The sequence below is a fragment of the Danio rerio genome, chromosome 1, assembly GCF_049306965.1.
Source record: "Danio rerio strain Tuebingen ecotype United States chromosome 1, GRCz12tu, whole genome shotgun sequence".
NCBI classification, from domain to species: domain Eukaryota; kingdom Metazoa; phylum Chordata; class Actinopteri; order Cypriniformes; family Danionidae; genus Danio; species Danio rerio.
Genome location: NC_133176.1, coordinates 8,762,731 through 8,783,913, shown reverse-complemented (window position 1 = coordinate 8,783,913; position 21,183 = coordinate 8,762,731). Strand labels below are relative to the sequence as shown.

General features: G+C 34.7%; 1 protein-coding gene across 3 annotated transcripts in view; it reads right to left on the bottom strand.

The window, feature by feature from the left end:
- Positions 1-21,183, bottom strand: part of si:ch73-383l1.1 — a 258,616-nt gene that overhangs the window by 84,062 nt on the left and 153,371 nt on the right. For all 3 annotated transcript variants that reach the window (XM_068220987.2, XM_021475936.3, XM_073949331.1), the window contains one exon: positions 17,969-18,155. In XM_068220987.2, coding sequence (XP_068077088.1) covers positions 17,969-18,155 — 187 coding nt within the window. The remainder of the gene's footprint in view (positions 1-17,968; positions 18,156-21,183) is intronic.

The window sequence follows — 21,183 nt, the reverse complement described above, 5'->3', positions numbered from 1 at the left end:
TAAATAAATAAATAAATATTCAAACAAACAAATAAATAAATAAAAATAAATAAATAAATAAATAAATACTGAAATAAATACTGAAATAACCAATTAAATAAATAAATAAATAAAATAATAAAAAAATAAACAGATAATTTATAAATAAAGTGTAGTCAATTTGATTAATTGTAAATAAACAAGGTTTATTCAATTGGATAAAAATAAATAATTAATTAACTAACTAACTAACTAACTAACTAACTAACTAACTAACTAACTAACTAACTAACTAACTAACTAACTAACTATCTATCTAGCTAGCTAAATAAATAAAAAAATAATCAATTAGATAAATTATTAATAAAAGATTTAGTCAATTTCATTAATTTTAAACAAAATAAGGTTTACTTAATTGAACAATAAATAAATAAATAAATAAATAAATAAATAAATAAATAAATAAATAAATAAACATTTAAAAAAAATAAAAAATAAAGACTTTAATAAAACTTTAATTGATGCATTCCTTAATATGACATGTTGCATATTTAAAGGGGTTACACGGCTACTAAGGATGTTACGAAAGGTATGATTTTATGAGGACTTTATGGACTGAAGTCCATAATATTCTCATAATGGTGTTTGATCAGGCCCCCTAGTAGTAACTTTAGGGCCCCAAAACAGTGTGGGCCCTTGGAATCGTTGTAACTGAATCCAACCCACGCCTCACCCCCTCCATCTGCCAAGTGATGTCCATGTATATATATCACATGAATGTAAACAAGAGTATAAAAGGCGCTTTATTTTCTTTCAGCCAGATTTTAAGTTGTAGGCAGAAAATTAAATATAGCTCATTCTTGATTGTGTCTGTCCTTTTAAACTGATGATTTTGTTGATCTTTTCTTTCTTCCAAGAAAAAAAAAAGAGAATGCATAATAAGCCACTCGATTAAAAACAAATGTCGCCTAATGGATTCTGTTTAATGCTCATATCAGTGAGGATGATATGTGCTTAAAAGATTCTAAAGATGTGCATTTTTATATCTAATATATTGTTATTTTGTACATATCAACTTCTCTGAGTAAACAAATGGCCCTTTCCTCCAACTTTCACTGGTTATCTTCTTGGAGATTTGCTGACATGCGCAGGGTTTCGTCGGGGGATGTTTTTAAAAAGTAAAGCGGCGTTTGAAGCTGTGAGATTCTGTGTAGTTTAAACATTTTGCTGCATAATGATGATACTGGATTCATTATTAATGGAGCTGTTCCTCTCTCAGCCTTCTGAGCAACAGACCGGTGAGATGCTATTAGCTCTGCTCTCTTCTCTTCATTTCAGCCCTTTCACGAGCTCCGAATTCGCAGAAGAGCTCGGTCAGCGAGCAGGTAGATTATCTCAGGATGCTGCACTTAATATTAGATGTGCATAATATGCTGCGTAATTACAATTACATGTATATACAATTCTCAAATTGCTCTGAAATTGTGCAAGCAACAGCAGCTATGGGCTATCAGTGTTTATGCTCATCAGTGTTTTTTTGGTTATTGCTAGTGCTGTATATACGAGCAATATCACACGAGTAGCAGTGCGATACGGCTGTATATCGGCACTGGTGGGAGGGGTGCGCTAGCGTCCAACCAGTGACAATATACAACCACAACGCTCTACTACTATATTGCGCTTATCTCACCCACATTCGTTACAAAGTACCTATTGTGTAAATACCTGATTTTACATTGTACTTTTGCTTGATTAAATACCTGCATGTAATGACATTTGTAATTAATTACACTTATAATTATGCTGTTGACCATCCCTTACGACTTAAACCCTCCTATACCACTGAACCGGTCTCTAATCCTACTCCCATCCCATCTCAAGAAGTGTTCAGCAATACATTGTATTTAAATTCTGATGCCAGTGCATAGTAGTTAAGGTAACTTAATGTAAAGTGGGACCTTAAATTTGACATTTCTCGCTCATTCAGATGCCAAGAATAGTATGCATCAAAAGTGATTATACATTAAATATAGAACACTAATGACAAAAATGGAAGATTTATACAGATCAAGCTCATTTACATTTACATTGCTTCTAACCCATGTCTGAAACTCTGAAGTAAGAAACAAGAGCATCATTTCTTTGGTTAAATCTACCATTGTCATAATTCTATCACCGCTCTATCCCTTAAATGACAGTTATAGTGAATTGTTCCCCAATGCCAAACAACTGTCAATGTCCAGATCTCTAAGAGAAAAGCGTCACGCTCTTATTGATTCAGGAGCTGCCAGGAACTTCATCATAGACGGAGAGTATATTAAAATATTGAATATTTACTGCACTGCCTGCCAACCTCCTGCTTATGTCAAGACGTTAGATGACAAACCGCCAGGATGTTACCAGCCTTGGCTGACTTGCAAATTGTAAAATTCAGATCAGATTTTTTTTTAATTCATGTCTACCTGTTCTGGTGCCTGGAAACAGTGTCAAGGGCCTTGAAAGAAAGCTGCTTGTAATGCTTCACATGGATTGGAGACTTTGGAAACTGTCAAGCTGCGTGTATGACATGCATATGACATGCGAGTTTGGGATTGCGCCACAGATTATTAAAACTCATTAAAACAGAATCAGAATCCATTCTCTGTGGAAAATATTTGTGCATCTGTCAGCAGCGTTTTGGGCAATGGTGGTCATATAGTAATTCAGAGTTATACATACTAAACCTAAACTAAAACCAGAAAAACTTTCAACTGCTAAGAAAATTAAAGTTATATTTATACAAATTGAACTTTAAAACTGTGATTTAGGGCAAACCAACACATATCAGTGATTCAGCATGTACATTTATTAATGTTAAAGAGCTTTATTATGTAGTAGTTTAATTATAAATCTAACCATTTCGCTGAGTGCAGTGAGTGCACTATTCTGTGCTTCTGAATGGCTGTATTTAAATTTCTGTTATGTTTCGTCTGGTGCAAACAGGCCACTTGCTTATTGCTACAAATCTTGTCACATGGCGTGTTGTGAGGACATGCGGCTACAATGTAACCTGCTCACCTAATGTTTACATTTATAATATTTATATTATTTGCTAATTAACCCTCAGGGGTCGAAGACCGCATATACGCGATTTGAAGCTTCTTCTCCAGATAACGCCCAAACGGACTTAATTTACACTTTCAGTTTTGATCGTACAGATAAGAGCATGCATCAATCAAATCTGTTAGACGTTTACTTTTTTTTTACACTCACAATAACAACAAAAGTGTGTGCTTTTGAAAAATAAGGATAATAAACATTGCAGGCTTTCTATCTTGTCTCTTTTCGCGAACTGTACTTAGAAACGCTTCAGTAAAATGCACGGAAACTTCACGAAAAGAAAACACACAGACATGAGACATATATCTATGTAAAGCTTGAAGTGTCTACTTTTAAATACAGTTGCATGTTGAAAACAAATATTATTTTGATAAAGTAATCAGTCTGAAACCAACACTATGTCTAGTTTCTCAGTCTGAGCTTATAATATTTATATACAGTTTTCCACTAAGGCAACCTGGGGTGGTGAAATATATTTGGCTAAACTGGCGAGTTAAATGACCAAAGACAGTGTTCCGGCACGGAAAACACATTTTCAAAGCAGAATATCTGGCTTTAGCATTGTCTTTCAGATAAACAATAATGTTTACTTAAATAGAAAAGCATGTTTCTTAAATATCTGCAAACATAATATGGTAATTTTATGCTTTAGAAGAGTCAAAAACATAAAGCACCTTTAAAGAGTACACTTTATTTTTAAAATTAATATTTTTATACATTTCTCAGTAACTATAGGTAATATATTTTGGAAGATTATACATTTAAAGAAAGCTAATAAATTTAAATTGAAACTAAATATTGCAACAAAAAAAAACATATATATATATATATATATATATATATATATATATATATATATATATATATATATATATATATATATATATATATATGATGCAAAATGTTAATATATATGCACAAATATAATATTGTATAGACTTGTGAGGTGTACTCATATATGCTGCGGACTGTATATTGATACGAATTGCACTTAAAATGAACTAGCAATCATTAAAATATCCCTAATTTTAGGTTTAGCAATTTACTGAAATAGGAAAAAAAAAACATACAGTTGTATTGAACTTCTTTGTATAATTCAATACTCAAAACGATTAATTCAGAAGCATATTAAGCATACAAAGCATATGAAAAGTATCATGCAATTAACAAGGTACAAACAAACCTAAAAAATAGTTTAAAAAGAACACTGGATCAAACATGCCTCCTCTGTTCACAAGCTACTTTATAAAGATGATATTCAAATCATAAATCAAGATCTCAAAGATTTTTTCTTAATTGAAACCAACTCTGCTTCTAGTTCACTTAGTTTTCAAGTATTTCTGAAATGTACTTTTTTATGGGATTATTTGCTTTTGTTGTGGGAAACTGTGTGGAAAGGTCATGTTTAAATAAAGAACATCATTGCTCAAAAGCAATCATTATTTCACATAGAAAAAAACACAATGACAACACAATCCAGACAGAAACAACTATATAACTGTAGGGTAAATAAATAGGACTTGAATGACCTCCACCTTAAACTGAGTGTGATTATATCAGCTGCAGGCACTTTTACCTGGTAAAAAAAATAAACCTCACTTATGTGCAGATTTTACACCACTTTAATCAAACAATGTGAACATAAATGTTGAAGAGAACACAAAAACGAGACACGATGCTTGTAACTATCAAGGAGCAAAGAAATAGCATAAGGAATAAACAGGGCTTAACAATGACTGAGGGTAGCACTGTAGATCCTTCTAGAAACACTGTAATGTTTTGTACACTAACAGATACATTATAATATACAGTATCGGCCATGTGGGTTTCATTTAAATCAATGTAGATGTAATTTAGAACAGGCAAAGTATAAAGGCAATAAATATAAAAAAAAAAATTATGGTTGTTCAAAAAAGATGTACGAGGATCCAGAGTTAGGTTTAGAATTTAATATTATTATTACTGGTAAATAAAAGTAAAGCAAATAAATTGCCAGAAAAAATTATTAATAAAATAAAAATAAAAAATATAATAATAATAATAATAATAATAATAATAATAATAATAATAATAATAAAGTAAAGTTTAATTTGATTTGTAGAGATGGTATACAGTTCCTAAACCCCCAAAAGTTTAACATTTAATTTAATTTAGTTTTATTAAATGTAATTAAATAAAAAAAATAAAAAAAATAAAAAAAAATAAAAAATAAAAATAAAATGAAATAAAATAAATAAATTGACTGTAACTTAATTTAATTTGATAAAGTAAAATTTATTTTAATTTAATTTAATTATTTAATTCAATAAAATAAAATAAAATAAAATAAAATTAAATTAAATTATATTTAATTTAATTTAAATTTAATTTAAATTTAATTTAAATATTTGTCATTAAAAGTACTAGTGAAAATATTTTAACTTTAGTACCAGTAACATTTTCAAAGCTTAGTTTGAACGTCAGCAAAATAATTATTAGAAACATGTAAAAAAATATATTTTGTAACTGTTCAATCCCATTACACCTTTCTTATTTTCATGATATGCTGATTTACAAATAGTTGCGCTTGAGAACAAATCCACAATATTCATTTAACGGGATGAGGATTGATCTGCTGTTTACCGAGCATTGGGGTGAACACACATCCAGCAGATGGAGAGAGAAATGACATGTTCTCTTTAGACTGCATGTGCTCAGCTGCTTGGCAGGCTTTCAGCCAGACAACAACAAGAGAGAGGAGGACAAAACTAAAGCCTGTGGATATTCGTGTTTTCTAAATGTCACTGAAAGAAAAAAAAAAAAAAATTGTATTCCTGCACAATCTTTGGTGGGTAAACATACGTATTGAAGTCTAACTCTCTCTATGCCAGTGCCTTTATACAGTATCTTACATGGTAATCATTTTCACAATAATCAGTCATGGATATAATGCTAAGTTACAAAACATCAGACTACATCTATTTCAAATCCAGCTGTGTTATTTATCCAGCATGTACTCATCTAAGGCTGTTTTATTTCATTTCATGTTATGTTACGTTTTTGGGGCATGACTTGGATTACGTGACTTGGTGAGTTATTAAGGCTATTTTTCATCCATTGTTGCTGGACAGGTGTTAAAATTGTCATCCTAAAAGCAAAACAAAAATTATACAATCAATCAAGCATAACTAAGAAAGACTAAAATAGACATCGTTGAATAGATTTGAATAAATAACATGTATATAAACAAAATAAACACCAACATTATGTAAAGGAGATAAGAGTAGTTAAAACATTTAAATAACAAATCTTTAAGATTTCAGGCACAAGTGGTAACATGAAAGGTAGGTGCATGCTAATACAAACAATTACACGTCTGATATTTTTTGTAAATATCATGCTGTCCCCGGAGAGAACCCAGGGGTCCGTTCTTCGTACGTGGATTACGCTGTTAGCTGGATTTGGATATTGACGTTTTGACACGATCCGGGATCGTTTCGTTCTTCAAAGCTGATCGGAGAGTTGTTGTCATAGCAACAGTTCTGCTAGCTCAAACCTGATCGGGAGCAGGTTCAATTCATATAAACAAGATTAGATTGGCTCAGTTCAAGCAAAGATAATAAAGTATGTTGCGAATTCTGATATTTTCTTACAGTTGTAGTTATATACACTTGGGAAAATGGTAAATATTTTTAAACTATATATATAAAGTAATAGTTATTAATAAAATAAATAAAGTTATACATATTAATAAAACTTATGCAATCTGCACCCTCGAAATGAAAGTTCAAAGACTGCCACCTGGTGGTGCAAAGAGAAAACTTATTGATATGAACTTTTTAAATCGCTTTAGTACAATGGAGTTTTAAAAAAATAAAAAAAAGAAGCAATAATACATTTTTGCAGTCATAAACATGTTTTGACAGTTAATATCCCAGTGATTTGATGCTTTACAAAAATTGCAGACGTCTCTACTAATATCAAAATGCTTTTGTAAACATCCAGTTATTCTTTACACCGATTAAAAAAATGGCTACTATAATAAAGTAAATCTTTTCTAAATGTAGAACTAAATACATTGATTTGCAATGAAATACATGATGAATACTCTTGACACATGAAAGTGTAAAGCCTGCAGCTCACAACAAATGTGTAAAGTTATTGCGTGTCATACTTAACAAACCATTTACTGCTAATTTGATGTAATTTTGCTCACATGGATAACTGAATATTAATCAGATGATGTCATTACACTGCTGTGCCGTCAGCCAATCGTTGCATTGCTGATCATGATTTCGAGGATCGATAGATCTGTCCTTCACAACACACGCAGCGATCTCAGATCAGTTTATCCAGACATTCTAATCTGATTCGCGAACTTGTTTGAAGAACCAAATTAGCCAGAGATCAGTTATCAAGATTAAAAGATCCGTGATCTGCCAAATAATCTTAGATCATTTAAGCGAGGTACGAAGAACGGACCCCAGAGCTCGGAAATACTTAAGCCCTAGGCTCCCACAATAAGCATATAAGGGAATCCGAGATCAGGTAGGTCTCAAGTGCTCCCCCTCAGAAAAGGGAGGAAAAGCAGGAGATAGGGTGGAAGTGGGGATTCTTTCAAAACGAAGATAGAGCAGTGGGGAGAAAACGATCCATTTATAGTAAGCGTGGATCGCTCTTTTTGTATTACTACTGATTACAGATGAGAAGCCAGTCATGCTCAATCATATCACATGCTCCTCTCGAAATTAATTTGTGAAACTTTTTGAACATATTTTATGATTATATATACCAGGGGTGGCTAACCCTGTTCCTGGAGAGCCACCTTCCTGCAGATTTCAGTTGCAACCCATATCAAACACACCTGCCTGTAATTATCATGTGTTGTTCAGGTCTTAATTAATTGGTTCAGGTGTTTTTGACATGGGTAGCAACCAGGGCCGGCGCGTCCATAGAGGCCGCCTAGGGCGGCAGTATAGAGAGGACGGCGTCCATGACACCTTTCTTACCACCCGCATCCTTAGTTATGTCCGCGACACCTCCTTCACCACCCGCGACCTCAGATATATTCGCGCATAGATGACAGAATAGAGAGGGTTGGCGTCAGCGACACCTCCATCAGCACCCGTATGTCCTCAGTTATTTCCGCGCAAATGGGCGGCAGAATTGAGGTCCGCGACACCCGCGCGTCCTCAGTTATATCCGCGCATATGGCGGCAGAATAAAGAGCGCAGTGTCCGCGACACCTCCCTCCCTCAGCACCCGCGCATCCTCAGTTATATCCGCGCATATGGCGGCAGAATAAAGAGCGCAGTGTCCGCGACACCTCCCTCCCTCAGCACCCGCGCGTCATCAGTTATATCCGCGCATAGTGCGCCGGAAAAGAGGTCCGCGACACCTCACTTCATTTTCATAACCGGTCACTTTCGTTTTCACATTGGGGTTGAGGGCGGTGTGATTGTCCTCTGCCTAGAGCGGCAGTTCAGCTTGCTCCAGCCCTGGTAGCAACTGAAATCTACAGGAAGGTGGCTCTCCAGGAACAGGGTTAGCCACCCCTGATACGTACTCTCATATTTTGTCATCATAATGTGGAAACAGTTTCAAATACTCCATGTCAGTCATACAGATACAAGTCAGCAATATCTCAAGGTTTAGTTAAGTGCTGTCTGTGATTTAGCTCCTCCTCAAGAATAGAAAGTGATTACTGATTATGCAGACTCAGGATTGGGTGAAAATAAAAGCTGATTAGCATTTGAAGAGATATGAAAGGAAACGTCTCACTGTAAATTGAGGTTAAAAGGATGTTTATTTGAACTGCCATTAAGAAATTGAACCAAAGTAAGTAACAGACTTTTCATTAAGACCCTAAAAAATCAAATCAACTTGTGTAAAATAGCCATCGGATGTCGCCTTTAAATCGTCTATCTATATGGATTTGTTTAACATCACAACTGACTAGAATCGTCCCATGTTTCCATCCTTTTTCAGCAGGCTCTGAGTATATCATTACCTTCCCCACCCTTGAGTAAAGTACAAATCCTGCCAATTAATACATGATCATTATAATCAAGTAACATTAATCAAGCATCGTACACCACTGCTTTTTTAATTCTGAAATAATTAAGAAACTACACGCTTCTGTTTTAAGATGTGTGGATTTTATCACCATTATTCAGGCTAGATCCGCTGATGTGGACTCTAATCTGTATGCATTAACAGTTCTGGCCTAATTGCTTTTCATGGTACACACTGAGGGAGCCTGGCATGAGTGTATACCGTGTGTGGTCAGAGCTCTCAATTCACCCGGCGGTCTGCAAATACTGGCGTGAAGGATGAGAATAAGTCCTCTTTATTATTATTTTCCAGGGTAAATGTCATATATTATCATATAGACCTCTGGAATAGTTAATACTTGACTTCATTTTGCGTTCAAATACCTCTGAATAGTGACTGCTGACCTTGAAAACACTGTAAAGCTGACCACTCATCCGCAAGTCTGTTCCTCCGACATCTGTTTCTTCTGACATAATACAACAATTTCAATTCTGATAAATATTTCATGTACCAGTGGTTATTTATTTATATAGTAAACAAAGATGTGCGAGGGACAGTTCACAAAATATGAATCTTGCATGGAGGTCTTGCATCATTCCTGACAGCTTTATTTATTTATTTTTTTCCCCTCCACAATATTTTGCTTACTGGATAGTAAAAAATCTAAAACAAATAAATAAACAAGTATTTAAACCATTTATGTTCACATAATTATAATGCAGAATGAATGTAGATAAGAATAATATTAAAACAATGAATAATTTAAAAATGTAAAAAATATAAAAGGTTTTGAATGATTTGATGACATATTAATGGAGTAAAATAATAATAATAATAATAATAATAATAATAATTGTAATTATTTATTATTACTGGCAACGCTGTTATTTATTATTATTATTATTATTATTATTATTATTATTATTATTGTTATTACTATTGATTAATAAATGTTGTTATATATTTACTTTGTCATTTTTATATTAATAATAATAATAATAATTATTATTATTATCATAATTATTATTATTTAATATTATTATTATTATTATTATTACTATTATTATTATTATTATTATTATTATTATTATTATTATTATTATTATTATTATTATTATTATTATTGTTATTATTATTATTAATAAACTATATTATATTATATTATATTATATTATATTATATTATATTATATTATATGTTTTTTAATGATTATTAATATTATTATTATTATTATTATTATTATTATTATTATTATTGTTGTTATTATTAATTACATTTATTTATTGTTTTATCATTATATTACTATTATTATTATTATTATTATTATTATTATATTATATTATATTATATTATATTATATTATATTATATTATATTATATTATATTAATTCAGTCATTTTATTTATTTATTTATTTAGTCATTTTAATATTATTATTATTATTATTAATAATAATATTATTAAGACTACTACTACTACAACAATGTCTCAATACTCAAATATTTGCCTCAATGACTTTGACAAAGTAAAAAAAAAGTATATATATAATATTTTTGCTAAAGTGACCACACATATGAAAGCTACAAGCCATCATTAAAGGAGAGTAAGAACATAGAGGGGATGCTGCACATGACAACAACTGTATTCCTTATCAAAGGATCCATTAAGGATCAGGGTGATGTTTCTCAGAAAGCAAGACGCAAGCTTTCATCTCTTTACCTGAAACACTGTGGACCTGGAATAATAAAATCAGCAAAAGCTCATTTATATTAGAAGGTAAAGTCGTAGCTAATAACAGGGAATTACAGACTTAACCATATTAGTGTTTAAGCTTTCAAACTCAGCCATAATTAAGATCAAACATTTAAATTACAGTCAGTCATTTATGCACATTCAAACTGAAATTTAAAGCATTTATATTTGAATATGTATCATTTAAAGAAGTCCAACTATGTCTTTTTTTGTATTGCACATAGCAATGTGCACATCTGCAATAGACACATCCGATGTTTAATGTCAAGTGTGGGTTATTGTTGACCAGGAGGTTGTCGAAAGTTTAACCATTGTGGAGTTTTATAGTTTTTTTTTTTCTTTTCTGTTAAACATATTAAGTGAGTTCAAAGCATTCAAGAATTAAGAAACAATAACATTTTAGCTTTACCAAAGTTTTAATAAATTAATTTTATTTAATTTGAACTTTTATTTAAATTACTTATTGAAGGCTGCCAAGTGTCATTTTCCTTTAGATTATTTGTGTCCAACTGCCAGTAAGACTTACCATAAAAAGTAGCTGAAGTTCCACTTGAGGCTTGAAGAACAAACCTTTTCTATTTTATCAGACCTGGGACCCGTTCTTTGATTATCTAGGAAGCTATAAGTCTCTAAGACCAAAAGCTTGTCTGTTAGACACAATGAATGTAATATGCCTTTTTGTAATATAATTTTGTATTTTATGTCATTATAATTTTATCATTTAATTATATATTCAAAAAAGCAGCAACACCAAAGCTGCAAAAAAAAAATATATATTTTTTTTGCTGTATTTCCTTGTTACTGTATATCTTTCTGTTGTCTATAAGTTGTGATGTAATATTATGGTTTGCTTTTGTATTTCGCTTTGAATATCTAAGTTGTATAATATATGTAGTTTTTTTATTTTTTTTATTTTGTTTTTTCATTTTTTCTTGTTGTCAGATAGTAGGGGATCAAGTGATCCGGAAGTGTACAAAAAAGAGCACCTTACTGTGATGAACACTGCCTGATAAAGAGCTGTGTGCTCAAAACATTACATGCTTTGTGTCAGCCTTTTTAATTTAATAAATTTGTATTTTTGGAGCTTTGGTTTTGCCACCTTTTTGAATTTACAATTTGCACTAATTGCGTTTTGGCTAAGCACCCATTATTATTATTAGAATTTTTATTATTTTTTTTTTCATTTGGGGCTTCAAATTACATGTATGACAGATATTATCGTTTTACTCAATGTAATTTTCTCACATGTTTTTGCACGAACAATGTTCAATAAAAATATATCTTAAAAAAATGAGCTGAAAAACAACTTTTTTTCTCTTATTTATTGTCTTTCCTCTAAAAATCTAATTTGAATGTGCTTTTAACTAGTTTATTATAATTTACGCAGATTCACTTCCCTTAAAAACCACCCCAATCATTCTGAAATAACGAATCCCTCACAAATTGAGTTATTCAATCCATCTGGTGAAACGTTGGTGAATTGTTTTTTAATATCGTACAGCTCTAGTAACACACATTTTCTCTAGATTGTGGTTCCCTAGATTATTTAAGCTCAGAAAACCCCAGGGTTTGTTTATTGAATGCTGTAAAAGCCACATCATTTTGTATGTAAGCAAAAACACAATGTTTCTGTGTGTCTCTTTAAATGTAAATGAGCTACAGCTCTCCGCCCCTTTTCAGAAAAAATAGTAGTACTAAATTAACTTTCATTTCAATCATCAAATACACACAAAGTTAAATCAAAAGCACACCATTTACAAAATGTTGGATATGCATGTGATTTTAAACGTTTTGAAAGAACTAACCTGCATCATTACACAGTATTAGATATTTTAAACAGTGGGTATGCGTATTGATTATAAAATATTACGTCGTACAAATAAACCTTTAAATAATCTAGTTCCTGTTTATCCAACCAACTTTCTGTCTCACTACAAATCAACTCACACTTTAAGATCTCAAAACTCAGGGCGTCTGGTAGTAACCAGAATAGCAAAGTCTACTAAAGGAGGTCGAGCCTTCTCATTTATGGCTCCTAAACTCGGGAATAGCCTTCCTGATAATGTCCGAGGTTCAGACACTCTCTCTCAGTTCAAAACTAGATTAAAGACCTATCTTTTTAGTAACGCATACAAACATCCATCCTCATTGCATATGAGTGGGCTTGACAAACCACCTGTAAGACACACTTCTCCTGTCTTAATGCATCAGGCACTACTTATATGCTTTATATGTTTGTTTATATAACTGCTGTTTTCATTTATAGCACTCCATTTTGGCATTGACATTTAATATCTCCTGTTCAAATGCATGATGAACAGCAGCTATGCTAATTATTTTCTTTGTTCACTATTTTTACCATTGCTCATCAAAAGAGCCTCTAGAGATTGTAAAATGCCATTAATGGGATCCAAGACCTGTAAAGAGATGATGCAAACCATCATTAACACCAACACCATACACTCTCAGAAATAAACGTACGTGAACCGTCGCTGGGGTGGTACCTTTTCGAAAGGTACAGATTTGTATCTAAAAGGTCCATATCAATACCCCAAGGGTACATATTAGTACCTAAAAAATACAAAAGTGTTCCTCTTAAAATTTATAGGTACTAATTATATACTTTTGAGGTACAAATATGGACCCTTGAAGTGCAAATGGGTACCTTTTGAAAGGAGTGTATAGTATCTACAGTCTCTGTGTAGAAGTTATTGAAATTCAGGATATTGTGATGTGCATGTTCCTAAAAGTAAACTCAGGGCATCTGAGGAAGTTCAGAATCAGTGTTTACTAATATAGACAATAACCCCCTTTGATGTTGACTTTGTAACTTTGCAAATATTATGCATAATTATGCACTAAAAGAAGTTGAAAGAGTAGAAAGTATAATAGGGCACCTTTAATGATGCTAATGTTACCGTTTTTGTCATCGCTGGCAGCTCATGGAGAAAGACTTTCAGCCTAATAATAATTCCAACTTTGACAAAGCAACTAAACCTCAAATGTCTAGTCTATTAAAAATGCATTATGGCTGGGCAGCAGCCGTGTCTGGTGGGCATACTGATGGCTGTATCGCTCTCATCCGTAACCCTCTGGGTCAACAAAAGGGCCTTGGCTATGGGAAAACACACTTAGAAGTGCTCTGTGTATGTATGCGCGAGCATACGTGTGTGCGGGTTTGCGTGTGAAAGAGGAGGGAGTTAAAAAATAATTCTGCCTAAGGCAAAATTCTAACACACAGCAGCTATTAGGCAGCATAACCATCAAATCAAGCGTGTCCTTTCTGGAGGGGTCATGGGTTATAAAGCTTCTTCCACACAATACGCTTCTATTGACTCTATAAAACCGTTTTCTCCAAAACAACCTTATTAAGGAATCAATGTGGATTTATTTCCAGAGATAATTGCAGCTTGTGTGATTTACATACTTAAAATGAATGATCACAGCAACAATTGCAGCACAATTTTGTTTCTTTCTAAGGAAAAAAAAAGATTAAACGGCCACTTTATTAGGTCAATGTTAAACTGCAGCTCAATGCTAAAATCAAATCAGCCAATCACATAACAGCAATTAGCCATGAATACTGTATGTGGTCATAATTGGCTGAGGTTTAAACTGAGCATCAGAATGGGGAATAGATGTGATATAAGTGAAGGAATAGTTAAGTTTTCCTTCCTTCATCCATCCATCCATCCATCCATCCATCCATCCATCCATCCATCCATCCATCCATCCATCCATCCATCCATCCATTTTCAATTCAATTCAATTCACCTTTATTAGTATAGCGCTTTTATAATGTAGATTGTGTCAAAGCAGTTTCACATAAAATATCATAGTAAATTGAAACAGTGTCAGTTCAATTGTCAGAGTTTAAGTTCAGTTCAGTTTAGCTCAGTTCAGTGTGGTTTAATAATCACTACTGAGAGTCCAAACACTGAAGAGCAAATCTATCGATGCACAGCTCTACCGATCCCGAACCATGCAAGCTAGTAGCGACAGCGGCGAGAAAAAAAAAAAAAAAAAAAACTTCACCAATTGGCAAAAAAACCTCAAGAGAAATCAGACTCAGTTGGGCACGACCATTTCTCCGCTGGCCAAACGTCTTGTGCAGAGCTGCAGTTTCAGTGGCAGAGGCTGGAAGCTGATTCTCTTTTAGCTCAGCTCTTTTTTTTGTGTTACCACAGCAGAATGATCCGCCAACTATTCCAGTATATGTTTTACACAGCAGAGGCTCTTCCAGCCATAACCCAGTACTGGGAAGACCCATACACTCTAGCATTCACACACACACACACACACACGCTCACCAACACGGGGAAACCATGCACACAGAAATGCCAACAGAACCAGCTGAGGCTCAACCACCTAAGTTTAACTTTTAGCCATTTAATTTTTAATAGTATGCATCTGTACTTCCCTATAAAATCTCCCCAACTATTCTGAAACAGTACTCTTTTTCCTTAAAGGAATCGTTCATTCACCTTTCACTTGTTCAAAACCTATCTACTTTTTTTTTTTTTTCTGTTGAACACAAAATAAGATATTCAGAAAAATACAGGTTAACTTTCACATTGACCTCCAACGTATTTTTCCTACTATGGAAGTTAATGGGTCCCAGCAAAGAGCATTCTTCAACATGTATTCTTTTTAGAAGATGGAAACTCAAAAAAAAAAAAAAAAAAGGTTTAAAAAAAATAAGGGACCGCAGATTTTATTTTTGGGTGAACTATGCCTTCAAAACATGTATGGGCTTGAAAATCTCTATGATTTACAGGAAAGGGTCAGAGAATGGGAAAATATCCAATGAGTGGCAGTTCTGTGGGCATATACAGTACATGGATATGACTTATTGTTGCCAGAGATTAGAGAAAAATGACCAGACTCTTGCAGCTCATAGAAAGGTGACAGTAACTAAAATAAGCACTCAATATAGCCAAGTCTAGGTTGAGTTAAAGTCCTGATATACGTCAAACAAAGCCCTTTTTTGTTCTTCACTTGAGGCCAAAAAGAAGTTTAAGATTGCTATTGACAGTATACCGCAACTTACGCACTGCAGTTGGTGGGGTTTAAATGCGCCGTGTTGCTGAGCGTAATACTAAACATAACAAAAATGGCGGCTGTGGGAGAATGACAAGTTTCATAAACGTCTGGCGAGAAGCCTTACGTCACAGACAATGAGTGGAACAATGCACAGAACTTTAAAAAACATGGCGCAACAACCTGCAAAGAATTCTGACCCAGATTTGGAATACAGCTGGAACAGCAGGCATTCATCCGACATTGGCATACAGCATGTGGGCCAAATATAGCCCAGGTTTGGCAGAGATGGCACTGTCTTTAACGTGCCACACAATATTTGGACCAGATGTCAAATGTAGTATTTGGCCCTGACCTTAAACATTTATAAAAGGGCCACCTAATTTTGGCTTATCCTCACCCACATTTAAAATACATTTAAATAATCTTTTTAGTAAAGAAAACTTATCAGGTCGCTTCGAGAAAAAGCATGCCCATAGTGCACCTAAAGTGCACTGCTTCATGTGTTTATCAATTTCATTGCAGTTGTATATATATATATATATATATATATATATATATATATATATATATATATATATATATATCAGGCCCAGTTCAAGCCCAGTTATGGGTTAATACCTTGGCTAAGACTTGGCCCAGATAAGGTCCATGTTTGGCCTTTGTCTGGAAGCCAGACTTGGTCCAAGCATGTACTGTAATTCAATGCAGCATGTGGGTCAAGCAAAAGTTTATTGTGTGGGCCAGAGCTGGGCCAGAGACATTGTGCTAAGTGAGATGCTTTGGCTTCTTGTCTGGTGTGTGAAACTCTACAAGTCTTTCCGCGAGTGATCATACAGGTGCGGATACATCTGTACCAGCTCTGCTACTTGACTCTTCAGTGTATTCATGTTGCTAACTTGGTGTTGTTGTGCTAATTTTTTTTCTCCATTCTGACTCTGAACTCCATGAATACGAAGCAAGTCAAAGGATAAAGTTCCAAAACACACCCACCGATTGGGTAATGTGCATTGACCAATGAAAGTTTAAAGGTGTTTAGGAGCCTAAATGAATTCCCCCAAAAAGTTTGCTTTGGTGAGCTGCTTCGAACTCAAAAATAACTTCTTTTGGTCAAATTTATTTTCTTCTTTTGGTGCTTTTTTGTATTTTGTTTGAAGTATACCGAGGCCATTATGTTGTGTCTGATCACACAACACATAAAACCTTAAAGAAGATGAGCTTCAGCAATAGCAGTAACACTCCTGTCAGATAACAACAGCAAACCAATGCCACTATTCACATTGACAAAAAAAAATAAATAAATAAATACATTTAAAAAAAAAAAAAATGGACAGCAGAAGAATAGAAAAGGATGCCTGGTTTGAGTCTACTTTGGCATTTCTGCCATAGCATTCAGATGGTAGGTTCAGAATCAGAGTATTTCTACTTACCATGTTGATTATTTTATTTCTAAGAAATCCAATAATAAAAAAAGGTATGTTATGTTATGTTGTGTGTATTCATATAGTGCATTTATTATGTATGGCCATGTACACCCAAAGAGCTTCACAATCAAGGGGGGGGGGGGGGGGGGGGGAGTCTCTCCACACCACCACCATTGTACAACATCCACTAGGATAATGAGACGGCAACCACAGGACAACAGCGCCAGTGCTCATCACACACCAGTTATAGGTGGAGTAGACAGACAGTGATAGAGCCAGTTCGGTGGATGTGAATAAATGGGAAGCCATGATGGTAAGGGCAGATGCTGGAAATTTAACCAGGACATCAGGATTACACCCTTACTCTTTGTGAGAAGTGCCATGGGACGACGCTCACTGACAGTATAGTGTCCCCCTTCTCTTTACTGAGGCATTAGGACTTACACAGACCGCAGGATGAACATTCCCTGCTGTCCTCAATAACAGAACTTCCAACACCAACCTAGGTTTCCCATGCAGTCTCCCATCCAGGCTCAGGCCTGCTTAGCTTCAGTGAGTAACCGGTCTTGGGCTACAGGGGGATATGGCTGGTATGAAAGGAATTTGCTAGAAGTAAATACTGATATAAACCGACAACTATACCTGTCAGGTTCCTGAGGCCGAGCTGTCTCAGGCCGAAGTAGCCGTCTCGTCTGTAGTTGAGAAAGATGGCCAGAGAGTAGCGTCCTTCGTAGAGTTTAGTGCCTCGGATTATTCGCAGGTTCTCAAGAGGAAGATAGTCAAACTGGTTTAGAGCCACCAACACGTAACCCGTCACCTCCCGGATAGACTGCAGAAAAACATATAAAACAGTTGAAGTTAAATGCACAGAATTAAATGTGTCCATTTTCTGAAATGGAAATAAAAGTGAGCTTAAATCTTAGAAATGATTCATCTTTTTATAGCTTGGCAGGGAAAGTTTATTTATATAATGCATTCCATACATAGTGATAATTCAAAGTGCTTTACATAAACAAGAAGAATGCATAGCTAAACAGATGTGCTTTTAATATTGATTTGAATGTGTCGAACGTTGGAGCACATCTGTTTACTTCTGGAAGCTAATTCCGTTGTACCATAACAGCTTGACAGAGAATTGTCCTCTGCTTTTAGATTCCTGCAAAGACTCAATGCCCTCGGTCATCACAGCAATTGAGTAGCACCAAAAGGAACACATTGCGAGACAGTCTTGATATAATTTGAAGAGATAATGGCCCACGAGAGCGCTGGACCCTCCCTTTCCACACCCACATCAATCATGTTGACATCCAATCACTTCTTCATACCGCGTGTCATTAGCAGGCATAGAGGACAGGTCTATTTCATGCAGAAGAAGTGACTGGGATATAGCTGTACTACACACACACACACACACACACACACACAGAAATCCATCTGAAGTGCTGAACAAGCACATTGTGACAGTTGTAACCTGCCTGTCCTGTGCATACCCAGATAGCAAAGAAATCTGGCGCAGATTTGGCCTAAAGCTGGCACAGAAGGCATTCGTCCGGCACTGGCAAACAGCATGTCGGCCAAACATAGGTGGCACAGGTTTGGCAGAGGTGCCACTGTTTTTAAGGTTTCACTCAAGATTTGGGCCAGATGTCAAATGTAGTATTTGGCTCAGAGGTTAAAAATTGATATGTGGGCCACCTAAGTACACAACAAGTACAACAAAATACATTAAAATTATTTTTGAGTAAAGAAAAAACTTCTACCAATCAGATCGCTTTGGGAAAAAAAGCACGCCCATAATGTCGATGTGCAGCTACACAAGTCTCAAACCAAGCAAGCCAGTGGCGAGGACTGGTTTGGGAACTTCACCAGCAGATTAAAGTGAAGGAAAAAAACCTTAAGAGGAACCAGGCTCAGTTAGGAAGAACCATATCTTCTATATGCTTATTTCACGCAGCCGCCATTTTAAAGAATCAAAGCGAGGCTGCGGTGGGAAGAAACCCGGAAGTATAGGACCAGCACTGTAAACATTGCAGTAACATGCAGTGGACTACAAACCTCCAGCTGTTGCCGAGATTTTTAAAATGCAGAAATGGTGTAAACATCACTTTAATATCATTTAGTTTCATTTAATTAAAACAACTAAAAGCATATTAGGCATCAAACAACATCACAATCTCTTTCAGAGTAATATGCTCAAGTGTCCTCATAGGCTTCAGTTCATGGCACTAGTTAAACACCGTGGGGACACTTCCCTGCTTCAGCCTATGTAACCCGGTGAGCAATAAAACACTGCAGTTGTCTTTAGCACACCCTCTTGCTGTCTGTAATATTGTTGTCCCGGTACTGAAGTTTTAAAAACATTAATTTCTCGCTTACATTCAACCGCCACTGAGCGCGTTCATAAACAGCGCTGATTTACCATAGTATTCACCAGTGCTCAGTTTACCGATCTTCACCCAGTGCAAACACAGATACACTGACACTGGAGTGCGAAGCAGCCGTCAAGATTAGTCAAGTCATCAAGCAGATCGCTCATCTGTGTTTGTACTCCAGGGGGTAAACTGATGACCTTCTCGGCCAATCACAGTCATTTCTTTAGAGCACGTGAACACAATGACAAATTAGTCTTTGTGTTTTAAGAAAGCCATCAGCAGTGCCTTAAATGTTAGCGGGAAATTGACGTTTTTTCTTTTAATTCAGTATCGTGACAAGTCTAATATAGTGATAGAATCAGTTTATTAACTTGAGTTTGAAAAATGGTACTAAAACGTGTGTTCGGAAAAGAAAATGTTAGCTAACTAGTGCCCTTTCCCTTAACTTAGCTGAAAATGAGCTCTGATATGCCTTTTTATTTTCCCCATTCACTCAGAATGGACCTTCGGGTCACTCAGAAGGCGGTGAAATTATACATTTGTGTCACTTTCTCTTCGCTGATAAGATATACAGCCAGGTACACAACATTCCTATGTAACTACCAACAATACTTCCGGGTTTCTTCCCACTGCAGCCTCGATTTCGCTTTTAAAAATGGCGGTCGCATGAAATCAGTCTATGGCCAAACTTCTTGTACAGAGCTGCAGTCTAGGCACTGGAGGCCAGAGAATGCTGGACGTCCATCGTGGAGACGCTGCAAGTGTAAGTAGTTCATCTGACTTTTTTTTAAATGGTTATGTGCCTTTTTATACAGTGTATGTAAACTTCTGGTTTCAATTGTGTGTGTATGTGACTCAATATATATACGTTTACAGTTCTCAAACACTTTGGTTTCAAAATTTAAATGTATTTGTGCAATGTCTTTTCTCAAACAGCTTAAATTAACTTAGCTGAACTTATTGGGTTTTACAGAGTATTAAAATAACAAGCATGCATGTTCAATTGTAAACATACATCACTGCATTTATTTATTTTTTGTCATGATTTAACTTGAATCTGTTTATTTATTTAGTTGTAAATGCCTGTGGTGAATGTAAATAGGAAAATGGTCTATATAAAAACGAATTAAGACGATCATCCTTGAGAGTAACATTTATAAGTGGGCTGTAAGGGGGGAAAGAACATAATACGAAATGCTACAGTATAAAAGTGCAGAATCTGGCACCTTCAAAGTGGCAGAATCGTCCGCCATTAGTTTGAACTTGACTTTTAAAACATTGCTCGGTGTGTTCGATTTCTTTCCTGCAGCCTAATGTACAAACATGTCCTTTTTTTCCTCAAGCTCTGACTCAACACTGGCATTATTTTTCTAGGCAACACTTTTACATTAAAGAGATTAGTGTGTAAATTATTATATAAACTTAAACTCTGTGACATGATTTGTTTACCATCCAAACAACATTATAATGATGCTTCCTGGAAAA